We start from the raw sequence: 12,878 nt of genomic DNA, 5'->3' as shown, positions 1-12,878 counted from the left end.
TGAAACCTCGTCTCTACTGAAAACACAAAACCTGGCCAAGCGTGGTGGCGGGCGCCTGTATTTCCAGCTACTCAGGAGACTGAGGCAGGAGAATCACTTGGACCCAGGAGGCAGAGGTTGCAGTGAGCTGAGATTGTGCCATTGCACTCCAGCCTGGGCAACAAGAATAAAACTTTGTCTCAAAAAAAAAAAAAAAAAAAAGTGAATGACTTCCCGAAAGCACCTCTATTCCTCACTCTCTTGGGGGAGGACTCCAAATCTAAGAAGTGAGGCACTTCCCCCAAAGACCTGCTGTTTTCAAGCTGCCTGTACGTTCCCAGTCTGAATGAGAAGTGCCAATGCTCCCATCCCCACAGCCACTCTGTGGCAGCCACTCTGTGGCAGTCACTCTGCGGCACACTCAGTGTCACCTGAGCCTCACAGACGGGCCCACATCCAAGCATCCCCACAGCCACTCTGCGACAGTCACTCTGCGGCACACTCAGTGTCACCTGAGCCTCACAGAGGGGGCCACATCCGAGCATCAGATGCAGCCCTGTAACATTACAAGGGCCGTGAAAAGTCTGTGCACACTGACTGTGCTGCACTCAAGTCCTGCAAATGATTCTCCAGTCTTTACAACAGACACCAGCACAGGATGTGTAGACAGCAAGTGGGGCATACCAAAAACACAGAAAAGTGAAAGCAAAGCCCTAAGTTCCAGACACAGGTGAGAGTCATCAGCTCATTCTGCCACACAACCAGAGGCTAAAAAAGGCAAACTATGAGGCCTCATTCTATGCCCATAAGCCATTAAGGTCAAGTGGCCCCACGTACACCCACAACACGAATGGCCTAAACATGACAGTGCATGTAAAAATGTCCAACTCCATGCAAAAAATGGATTGTGTGTTTTGCTTAATACTTTTTTCTATACTGTTTAAGTTTCTGTACAATCAGAATCTCCTGCTGGATCATGAAAACAACAAATGGCCGGGTGCGGTGGCTCACGCCTGTAATCCCAGCACTTTGGGAGGCCGAGGCGGGCGGATCATGAGGTCAACAGATCGAGACCAGCCTGGCCAACATGGTGAAACCCTGTCTCTATTAAAAATACAAAAATTAGCTGGGCGTAGTCCACAGGCCTGTAGTCCCAGCTACTCGGGAGGCAGAGGCAGGAGACTCGCTTGAACCCAGGGGGTGGAGGCTGCAGTGAGCCGAGATCGCACCACTGCACTCCAGCCTGGTGACAGAGTGAGACCCTGTCTCAAAAACAAACACAATAAACATTCGCCCTGAGTTATGCACCGAGGAATTCTTTCAGGAAAAGTGGTTTGGGAACCTTCCTGGACAACGAGCTGTGTCCAGGAGGATGTGGTTACTTCTGGCTCCTATCTCTTCTTTGAACTCCAATCAGACTCAACAGCCCCACCTCAAGATGGCCTCTCAAGCTGAGTGTGGCCAGAGGCATCTTCTACTTCCCACCTCCTCCCACTCCAATACACCACACCCAGCCTTCCAACCTCACCAAGCAGCAACTCCAGGCCAGAAACTGGGAGACCAGCTTCACTTCCTCCTCTGCACACTTCACACACTACCAGCAAATCCCATCAATTCTATCCCAGAACTTTCCCGGACTCCTTCCGCCCCTTACCTGGCTTAAACTGCCACCTCCTCCATCTGGATTCTCCCACCTAGCTCCCCAAGGTCCTGCTGCTTCCACTCCAGCCCAGCACGCTTGCCAAAGGGGAGCAGGCATCACCCCTCCTCTGTAAACAGGTGTCCAATGGCCCCACAGCACTCAGTAAATAAACAGCAGTGCCCGCACCCAGCCTCCAGCAGCTTGGATCCTTTACTTGACTGCCATGCACACACAGTCCTGCACTTGGCCGCGTTTTGTTTTGTTGGACTGAATATGCTGTTTACTTCTTTTTTTTTGAGATGGAGTGTCTGTTGCCCAGGCTAGAGTGCAGTGGCATGATCTCGGCTCACTGCAACCTCTGCCTCCCGGGTTCAAGTGATTCTCCCACCTCAGCCTCCGAGTAGCTAGGATTACAGGCGCAGGCCAGCACACCCAGCTAATTCCTGTATTTTTAGTAGAGACGAGGTTTCACCATGTTGGCCAGGCTGGTCTCGAACCCGTGACCCTCAAGTGATCTGCCCGCCTCAGCCTCCAAAAGTGATGGATTATAGGCGTGAGTACCGGGCCTGGCCTTACTACTCTCTTTTATAATGGCCTATTGAACAGGCCCTGACTATTCCAATCAACAGTGGAATGGACACAGCAGGGAATGCCTGAGGCCAGTGCAGCCCATCCAGTGCCAGCCCTCAGGCTCACCTCCTGCTCAGACGCTCCTCCCGTTCCCTCTCCTCTCTCCTCCTCAAGCGATCCTGATTTCTCTTCTCCTGCTTTTCAGCGACAGTTTTCTAAATAAATGAAACAAAAAATGACGGAAGAGCAAGTTACACAAACCAGAGTGTGAATGCTACTTAACAAATCACCTTTATATGAGCTCAGTATTGGTAATTTAAAAATTGAAGAGACACTTTTAGGATATGGGAACCCCTTTTTTTTTTTTTTTTTGAAACGGTGTCTCACTGTCACCAGGCTGGAGTTCAGTGGCGTGATCTCAGCTCACTGCAACTTCTGCCTCCCGAGTTCAACCGATTCTTCTGCCTCAGCCTCCCAAGTAGCTGGGATTACAGGCACACGCTACCACACCCAACTAATTTTTGTATTTTTAGTAGAGATGGGGTTTCACCGTGTTAGCCAGGATGGTCATGATCTCTTGACCCTGTGACCCGCCCGCCTCAGCCTCCCAAAGTGCTGGGATTACAGGCGCGCGCCACCGTGCCTGGCCAACACATTCATTTTTAAAACTTCTTAATGAAGAAGATAACACATGAAAAAATGCTTTATCATTACATTTTTTTTTTCCTGAGACGGAGTCTTGCTCTGTTGCCCAAGCTGGAGTGCAGTGGCGTGATCTTCGCTGACTGAAGCCTCTGCCTCCCAGGTTCAAGCGATTCTTCTGCCTCAGTCTCCTGAGTAGCTGGGATTACAAGCACGCCAGCACGGCCGGCTAATTTTTGTATGTTTAGTAGAGACGGGGTTTCACCACGTTGGTCTGGCTGGTCTCAAACTCCTAACCTCGTGATCCGCCTGCCTCGGCCTCCCAAAGTGCTGCAACTACAGGCGTGAGGCACTGAACCCGGCCTCGTTTACATTTACTTTTTTTTTTTTTTTTTTTTTTTTTGAGACGGAGTCTCACTCTGTCACCCAGGCTGGAGTGCAGTGGCGCAATCTCGGCTCATGGCAAGCTCCGCCTCTCAGGTTCACGCCATTCTCCTGTCTCAGCCTCCCGAGTAGCTGGGACTACAGGTGCCCGCCACCATGCCCGGCTAATTTTTTGTATTTTTACTAGAGACAGGGTTTCACTGTGTTAGCCAGGATGGTCTCGATCTCCTGACCTCGTCATCCGCTCACCTCAGCCTCCCACAGTGCTGGGATTATAGGCATGAGCCACCGTGCCTGGCCACTTTTTTTTTTTGAAACAGGGTCTTGCTCTGTCCACCCAGGCTGGATGGAGTGCAGTGGCGCAATCACAGCTCACCGGAGCCTTGACCTCCCAGGCTCAAGCAAGCCTCTTTACCTCCACCTCCTGAGTAGCTGGGACTATAGGCATGTGCCACCATGGCGGACTAATCTTCAAACATTTTTTATAGAGATGGGATCTTGCTATGTTGCCCAGGCTGGTCTTGAACTCCTCAACTCAAGCAATACTCCTGCCTTGGCCTCCCAGAGTGCTGGGGTTACAGGCCTGAACCACCCAGCCTATCATTAGATTTTAACAATTTGATAACAAACTGTCTATTCTAAGTGGTGCTATACTTCTAACTCACAGGGAATTGATCACATTGTTTCAAACCAACCCAGATAGCTAGGAGACTCTACAAACTTTATGGTAAAAAAGAGCAGATGTATCTGATCAAACACATCTTGCTACTGGGAGCAGAATCCCTGCAGCCAAAAAGCAGCCCAACCTCAGGGTGCTGGGTGCTACGCTGGCTTTAGACCAAACTGAGTTGAAGGACAGCAGGCCAGGGGAGGTGGACTACAAATCCTCTGCAACTGGCTTTCAACACAGGATGATGTGAATCATCAGGCTTGATTAAGAAAGCAATGTAAGGGGATGAGAAACCTCACCAATGAAAATATCATCAACACCAGCTGAGTGGAACAGCACCGGGCACCGTTCTGTGTACCCCCTACTCCCAATATCAACTCTAAGACATTTAATGCCCCTCATCTGTGTCAAGTGAAGCCCTGAGTGGGAGCAAGTCAGAGCCAGTAAGACAAAGAATCACTAGTCTTCTCCGTCCAGAGAGCCACGACGGCATAAGGATAATCTTCCATACCCAGTGTGGATGACAGCACACTCCCCACAAGGGCAGGGCAAGGATGACTGGCATCTCCAGCTCTACACCTTCACCCATGCTCATCCTGTGTCTGAAGCAGGGCACGCATGGATGGACACCTTTAAGGTTACATTTAAGGATGGCATTTAAGCCAGGTATGGTGGCTCACGCCATTTCAGCACTCTGGGAGGCTGAACTGGGAGGATCATGTGAGGCCAGGAGTTTGAGACCAGCCTGGGAAACATAGTAAGACCTCCTATCTAAAAAAGAAAATAAAATTAGCCAGATATGGTGGTGCATGCCTGTAGTCTCTGCTACTCAGGAGACTCAGGACACAGGATCACCTGAGTCCAGGAGTTCCAGGTTACAGTGACAATAAGCTATCAGCTACCATCACATCACTACACTCCATCCTGGGTGCCAGAGGGAAACCCTGTCTCTGAAAAAAAAAAAAAAAAAAAAAAAAAAAACCTCTGTTGTCTAGGTTGCAGTGTAGTGGCGTGATCACAGTTCACTGCAGCCTTGAGCCCCAAGGTCCAGACAACCCTCTCACCTCAGCCTCCTGAGTAGCTGGAACTACAGGCACACACCACCATGCCTGGCTAATTTTTACATTTTTGGTAGACAGGGTCTCCTTATGTTGCCCACCCTGGTCTCAAACTCCTGGATTGAATCAATTCTCTTGTCTTGGCCTCCTAAAGACTGGAATTACAGGCGTGAGCCACCATACCCAGCCTCATGGACGGCAATTTTTAAAAAAATTAAGGATTAGCCAGGTGCAGCGGCTCTTGTGTAATCCCAGCACTTTGGGAGGCCGAGGCAGGTGGATACCTCTGGGACTACTGTGAGTGAAGCCTCCTCCAATTAGGGCACATAACTCCCACTCTCCTTATCATTAAGAGGTGCACTTCCAAATACATTTTGCCCTGTTACTTTATTAATTGTTTATCAAAGTCTGTAATACAAGTTGTATTGTTCTGGTCAACTCTATACTGCAATGATAAAACAAGCTTTCTAACCAAGTTAATGCTTCTTAAGGCAGAAGGGAAAAACATTTCACAATATTCACATTTCTAATGCAGAGATACACATTAAGGAAATAAGAGATTGCAGATATTAAAAAAAAAAATACTACATCAGGGCCAAGCACTGTGGCCCATGCCTGTAATCCCAGCACTTTGGGAGGCCAAGATAGGTGGATTACCTGAGCTTAGGAGTTCGAGATCAGCCTGGGCAACATGGCGAAACCCCATCTCTACTGAAAACACAAAAATGAGCCAGGCGTGGTGGCACGCACCTATAGTACCAGCTACTTGGGGGGCTGAGGCAAGAGAATCTCTTGAACCTGGGAGGTGGAGGTTACAGTGAGCTGAGATCGTAACAATGCACTCCAGCCTGGGTGACAGAGCAAGATCGTGCCTCAAAAAAAAAAAAAAAAAACTACAGTAGGACAAAATTCTGGGCTGTGAAATGAAAATATAATGTAAAGGAGAAATGGGAAAGTAACATTTCCAGCGGCTAAGAAACAATTTTTTCTTTTTAAGACAAAGTCTCACTCTGTTGACCAGGCTAGAGTGCAGGGGCTCGATTTCAGCTCACTGCAACCTCTGCCTCCCGGGTTCAAGTGATTCTCCTGCCTCAGCCTGCCAAGTAGATGGGAATACAAATGTGCACCACCATGCCCGGATAATTTTTGTGTTTTCAGTAGAGACAGGGTTTTGCTATGTTTGCCAGGCTGGTCTCGAACTCCTGACTTAAGTGATCCGCCCTCCTCAGCCTCCCAAAGTGCTGAGATTACAGGTGTGAGCCACCGCACCTGGCCAAAAGCAAATTTTTAATGGAATGGTAAATGCATACAAAATTGTGATTTATAATTCTATTGGATATATAGATACTTTTACGTCTTTTTTTTTTTTTTTTTTTTTTTTTTGAGACACAGTCTCACTCTGTCGCCCAAGCTGAAGTGCAGTGGCGCAATCTCGGCTCAGTGCAAGCTCCGCCTCCCGGGTTGACACCATTCTCTTGCCTCAGCCTCCCGAGTAGCTGGGACTACAGGTGCCTGCCACCACGCTCGGCTAATTTTTGTATTTTTAGTAGAGACAGGGTTTCACCTTGTTAGCCAGGATGGTCTCAATCTCCTGACCCCGTGATCTGCCCACCTTGGCCTCCCGAAGTGCTGGGATTACAGGCTGAGCCACTGCGCCCAGCCTTCTTTTCTTTTTTTGAGACGGAGTCTTGCTCTGTCTCCCAGGCTGGAGAGCAGTGGCGCGATTTCAGGTCACTGCTACCTCTGCCTCCCAGGTCAAGCAATTCTCCTGCCTCAGCCTCCCGAGTAGCCGGGATTACAGGCGTGAGCCACTGCGCCCAGCCTCACTTTTACTTCTTTCATACCTATAAACTTATAAAAAATTCCAACTTAAAAATGTGACAGAGTACATTGCTTTTCAAAATTCTCTCCGGAACACGGAAGCAAAATGTTTCAAGACCAGTGGCCAAGAATAACCTCACTGCTGCATCAGCTCCCATCACAGTCCCAGGTTCACACAATCACCTATGGGACCCTCCTGAGGTGCACAGCCCTGCCATATGCCGCCTGAGTGAGCAGCTCCTTCCTGGGGCACACAAGGCCCTCAGCTGTGGTCACTGCAGCATTCTGCAGTCAGCGACATGTCTGTCCCTCCACTACACTTCAGGTATACAGGGGGAGGCTGGTTAATTTCCCACCATCCTATCCTGAGGTACCTAGTATGAGGTAAGGGGGGCTCCATCAGTGTGAAGGGAGACAATTCAAAGTAGTGGAAATATGTCCAACCTTCCTTCTTGGCATTCTGTACTCAAAGTTTGTAAATGTCGGTCCGGTGCGGTGGCTCACGCCTGTGGTCCCAGCACTTTGGGAGGCTAAGGCGGGCGGATCACGAGGTCAGGAGATGGAGACCATCCTAGCTAACATGATGAAGCCCCGCCTCTACTAAAAATACAACAACAACAACAACAATTAGCCAGGCGTGGTGGTGGGCACCTGTAGTCCCAGCTACTCTGGAGGCTGAGGCAGGAAAATGGTGTGAATCTGGGAGGCGGAGCTTGCAGTGAGCCGAGATGGCACCACTGCACTCCAGCCTGGGTGACAGAGCGAGACTCCGTCTTAAAAAAAAAAAAAAAGTTTTTAAATGTCTTAGAGCCTTGAAGAAGGAACAGAGGTTATCTCTGGGCCGGGATGGTACAATGCTACCAGAAAAACCCCATCCTCACCCCGCCTTTCTGAGGTGGCTCACAGGCAAGGAGCCAGGATATGTGACATTCTGTCTTGACCAGAGATTCTTTCTCATCTCCTAACAGAAGTTATTTCAGAGATACACAACGAGCGGTACGTATCCTGGGAATAGGCTCTGCCATTTTCTCCCCTTAACAACAGGGTCCAAAATAAATCTCCAAGGCTCCTTTGGACTCTGAGCTATCATGTCTCTTGTGTGAACCCAAGTGATGAAATCTGAGTATTTCACTATAAAACTCAACTTCTTAGAGATCAGAACATAAGTTTTTTTTTTTTTTTTTTTTTGAGATGCAGTCTCACTCTATCGCCCAGGCTGGAGTGTAATGGCATGATCTCGGCTCACTGCAACCTCTGCCTCCCGGGTTTAAGCAATTCTCCTGCCCCAGCCTCCCAAGTGGCTGAGAATACAGGTTCACACCAACACACCTGGCTGATTTTTTGGTAGAGACGGGGTTTCACCATGTTGGTCAGGCTGGTCTCGAACTCCTGACCTCAGGTGATCCGCCCGCCTTGGCCTCCCAAAGTGCTGGGATTATAGGCATGAGCCACTGCACCCGGCCAAAACACAAGGTTTTTAAAAATTAAAGAAATGTGAAAAACACCCCAAGACGACTCAGCTTTCTCCAGAAACAGATGAACGTACCCTCAACTGATCAAGCTTCTCTCGGATCTGAATGAACCCCAAGTGTAACTTGCCGCCGAAGTGGTCTGCCAGGCGACGGTCATTGTCATGGAGACCAAGGTAGGCTGAACAGACCTCACAGACACGCAGCTTTTGCTGCTGAAAACTGGATGCAGGCATGGAATTTCTGTATTCTTCCTGGAGAAGGAAAATGGAAAAATAAAAGTGAGGTATACAGAACTGCCACCACAAATTCAATTTTTCTTTTTTTTTTTTTTTTTTTTTTTTGAGACGGAGTCTTGCTCTGTCACCCAGGCTGGAGGCAGTGGCGCAATCTCGGCTCACTGCAAGCCCCGCCTCCCGGGTTCACGCCATTCTCCTGCCTCAGCCTCTCCGAGTAGCTGGGACTACAGGTGCCCGCCATCACACTCGGCTAATTTTTTATATTTTTAGTAGAGACAGGGTTTCACCATGGTCTCGATCTCCTGACCTCGTGATCCGCCCGCCTCGGCCTCCCAAAGTGTTGGGATTACAAGCGTGAGCCACCGCGCCCAGCCCACAAATTCAATTTCTAAAATGAAAATATTTGATAAGATGACAGAGGTGACTTTTAAGCAAATATTAAAAAAACACAAACAAAACTTGAGATATTTATAGCCAACGCAATTTTCACTGTTTATTTAAGAAATGCGGCCAGGCACGGTCCCAGCACTTTGCAAGGCTGGGGCGGGCAGATCATGAGGTCAAGAGATCAAGACCAGGCCGGGCGCGGTGGCTCACGCCTGCGATCCCAGCACTTTGGGAGGCTGAGGCGGGCAGATCACCTGAGGTCCGGAGCTCGAGACCAGCCTGACCGACATGGAGAAACCCCGTCTCTATTAAAAATACAAAATTAGCCGGGTGTGGTGGCGCATGCCTGTAATCCCAGCTATTCCAGAGGCTGAGGCAGGAGAATGGCTTGAACCCGGGAGGGCGGAGGTTGCTGTGAGCCGAGATCACGCAGGCAACAAGAGCAAAACACTGTCTCAAAAAAAAAAAAAAAAGAGAGAGAGAGATCAAGACCATCCTGGCCAAATTTGTGAAACCCTGTCTCTACTAAAAATACAAAAATCAGCTGGGTGTGGTGGCACATGCCTGTAGTCCCACCTACTCAGGAGGCTGCGTCAGGAGAATCACTCGAACCTGGGAAGCGGAGGTTGCAGTGAGCCAAAACCGTGCCACTGCACCCCAGCCTGGCAAGAGAGCGAGACTCCGTCTAAAAAAAAAAAAAATGCACTAACAGGTTAGGCTCAGTGACTCATGCCTGTAATCCCAGCACTCCGAGAGGCCAAGGCAGACGGATCACTTGAGGCTAGGAGTTCAAGACAAGCCTGGCCAACATAGCAAAACCCTGTCTTTATTAAAAATACAAAAATTGGCCGGGCACGGTGACTCATGCCTGTAATCCCAGCACTTTGGGAGGCCAAGGCGGGCGGATCACGAGATCACGAGATCGCGACCATCCTGGCTAACACGGTGAAACCCCATCTCTACTAAAAAAATAGAAAAAATTAGCCGGGCGTGGTGGCGGGCGCCTGTAGTCCCAGCTACTCGGGAGGCTGAGGCAGGAGAACGGTGCAAACGTGAGAGGCAGAGCTTGCAGTGAGCCAAGATCGTGCCACTGAGTGACAGCGAGAGACTCCGTCTCAAAAAACAAACAAACAAACACAAAAAAACAAAAATTAGCCAGCCAAGGTGGCAGGCATCTGTAATTCCAGCCACTGGGGAGGCCGAGGCACGAATTGCTTAAGCCCAGGAGGTGGAGGTTGCAGTGAGCTGAGATCACGCCACTGCATTCCAACCTGGAGGATAGAGGAAAACTCCAAAAAGAAAAAAAAAAATTGTATTCCAGGCCTGGTGCAGTTACTCACACCTATAATCTCAGCACTTTAGGAGAATGAAGCAGGAGGACCACTTGGGCCCAGGAGACTGAGATCATCCTGACCAACACAGGAAGACTCAGTCTCTAAAAATAAAAAAATAATTAGCCCGATGTCGTGGCACGCGCCTATAGTCCCACCTACTCAAGAGACTGATTCGAGAGGACTGCTTGAGACCAGGAGATTGAAGGGGCAGTGACCTGTGACTGCACCACTGTACTTCAGCCTGGGCGACGCTGGCTGACAGCAGAACCCTCTAATATTAAAAAAATAGGCTGGGCACAGTGGCTCACGCCTGTAATCCCAGCACTTTGGGAGGCCAAGGCAGGTGGATCACAAGGTCAGGAGTCCGAGATGGTGAAACCCCATCTCTATTAAAAATACAGGCCAGGCGCGGTGGCTCACGCTTGTAATCCCAGCACTTTGGGAAGCCGAGGCAGGCAGATCACGAGGTCAGGAGATCGAGACCACAGTGAAACCCCGTTTCTCCTAAAAATACAAAAAAAATTAGCCAGCCGTGGTGGTGGGCGCCTGTAGTCCCAGCTACTCGGAGAGGCTGAGGCGGGAGAATGACGTGAACCTGGGAGGCGGAGCTTGCAGTGAGCCAAGACTGCGCCACTGCACTCCAGCCTGGGCGACAGAGTGAGACTCCGTCTCAAAAAAAAAAAAAAAAAAAAAAAATTAGCCAGGCATGGTGGCTGGCACCTGTAATCCCAGCTACTTGGGAGGCTGAGTCTGAGAATTACTTGAGCCGGGAGTCAGAGGATGCAGTGATGCAGTGAGCCGAGATCGCACCACAGCAATCCACCCCGGGTGACAGAGCGAGACTCTGTCTGAAAAAAAAAAAGAAAAATGTAGACAAGGAAATAGCATGAACTTGAATTTCCATTACAGTATGCTACACAACTAAAAAAAAAAACAAAAAAACACCTTAAGCAACAACAATATAATATTGTGGTACACAAATATTCATAACATTACTCTGTCCCCTTCTATAGTTTTGAAACCTTAAATGCCACCCTCTAACATCTTTCAAAATAAACTCTGATTATGTTGAGTAAAAAAAAGTCAGTCCCAAAAGGTTACCTACTGTATGATTCCATTTACATAACTTTATTTTTTATTTTTTTTTGAGACGGAGTCTCGCTCTGTCACCCAGGCTGGAGTGCAGTGGCACAATCTCAGCTCACTACAAGCTCTGCCTTCTGGGTCCACGCCATTCTCCTGCCTCAGCCTCCTGAGTAGCTGGGACTACAGGCACACGCCACCACGCCCGGCTAATTTTTTGTATTTTTAGTAGAGACGGGGTATCACCATGTTATCCAGGATGGTCTCCATCTCCTGACCTTGTGATCCACCCGCCTCGGCCTCCCAAAGTGATGGGATTACAGGTGTGAGCCACTGCACCTGGATTTTTTTTTTTTTTTTTTTTTTTTTTTTGAGACTGAGTCTTGCTCTGTCACCCAGGTTGGAGTGCAATGGCGCGATCTCTACTCGCTGCAACCTCCACCTCCCAGGTTCAAGCGATTCTCCTACTTCAGCCTCCCAAATAGATGGGATTACAGGTGCCCACCACCACGCCTGGCCAATTTTTGTATTTTTAGTAGAAATGGGGTTTCACCAAGTTGGCCAGGCTGGTCTTGAACTCCTGACCTCAAGTGATGCACCTACCTTGGCTTCCCAAAGTGCTGGGATTACAGGCATGAGCAACCGTGCCCGGCCAAATTTTTAACTTCTTTGTAAAGATGGGGTATCCCTATGTTGCCCAGGCTGGTCTCAAACTCCTGGACTCAAGCAATCCTCCTGCCTCAACCTTCCAAAGTGTTGAGATTACAGGCATGAGCCACCACACCCACTCGCCATAAGCTTTTACTCTGGGCAGAAGGCGGCAAAAGGGGAGTCAGCGTATCACATGGCAACAGAAGGAGTGAGACAGAGAGGAGGACCTAGGCTCCTTTAACCAATCAGCTCTGAGGTGAAATTATCCCAGGGAGGGCACCAAGCCATTGATGAGGGAACCACGCCCATGACCCAAATACCTCCCACTAGACCCCACCTCCAACACTGGAGGTCACGTTTCAACATGAGACTTGGACGTGCCACACATCCAAACTATATCAAGTGTTATTTTTTATCTTTTATACTGTATTTTTACTGTACCTTTTCTATGTTTACATACCCAAATATTTAGGGGCCCACTGTGTTGCAACTGCTTATAGTATTCAGCACAGTAACATGCTGTGTAGGTGTGGAGCCCAGGAGCAATGGGCTCTACCATACAGCCCACATGGCTATACCATCCAGGTAAGCACACTCTATAACGTTCTCACAGTGATGAACATGGAACGCACTTCTCAGAATATTTAATCCTTGTCATTAAGAAAGATATGACTGTGCTAATATCAGAAATTAAAGACAGGACATCATTACGGATCCACGCACTTTATAGGAATAACATAACTCTTAAAAACAATAACAACTCTATGCCCACAAAAGCGATAAACTAGATGAAATGGACCAATCCCTTGAAAGACAGCCAGGAGCAGTGGCTCACACCTGCAATCCCAGCACTTTGACAGGCTGAGGCAGGTGGATCACTTGAGGTCAGGAGTTTGAGACCAGCCTGACCAACACGGTGAAACCCCGTTTTCTCTACTAAAAATACAAA

The 12,878-nt window shown here is 48.9% G+C and overlaps 1 protein-coding gene across 7 annotated transcripts in view; it reads right to left on the bottom strand.

The window, feature by feature from the left end:
* Nucleotides 1-12,878, bottom strand: part of LUC7L (LUC7 like) — a 42,932-nt gene that overhangs the window by 1,733 nt on the left and 28,321 nt on the right. For all 7 annotated transcript variants that reach the window (XM_030798785.1, XM_030798780.1, XM_030798781.1 and 4 more), the window contains 2 exons: nucleotides 8,313-8,489; nucleotides 2,318-2,406 (listed from right to left, as the gene is read on the bottom strand). In XM_030798785.1, coding sequence (XP_030654645.1) covers nucleotides 2,318-2,406; nucleotides 8,313-8,489 — 266 coding nt within the window. The remainder of the gene's footprint in view (nucleotides 1-2,317; nucleotides 2,407-8,312; nucleotides 8,490-12,878) is intronic.

Source organism: Nomascus leucogenys, chromosome 18 (genome assembly GCF_006542625.1).
Source record: "Nomascus leucogenys isolate Asia chromosome 18, Asia_NLE_v1, whole genome shotgun sequence".
Taxonomy (NCBI): domain Eukaryota; kingdom Metazoa; phylum Chordata; class Mammalia; order Primates; family Hylobatidae; genus Nomascus; species Nomascus leucogenys.
This window is presented reverse-complemented; position numbering and strand designations above follow the sequence as displayed.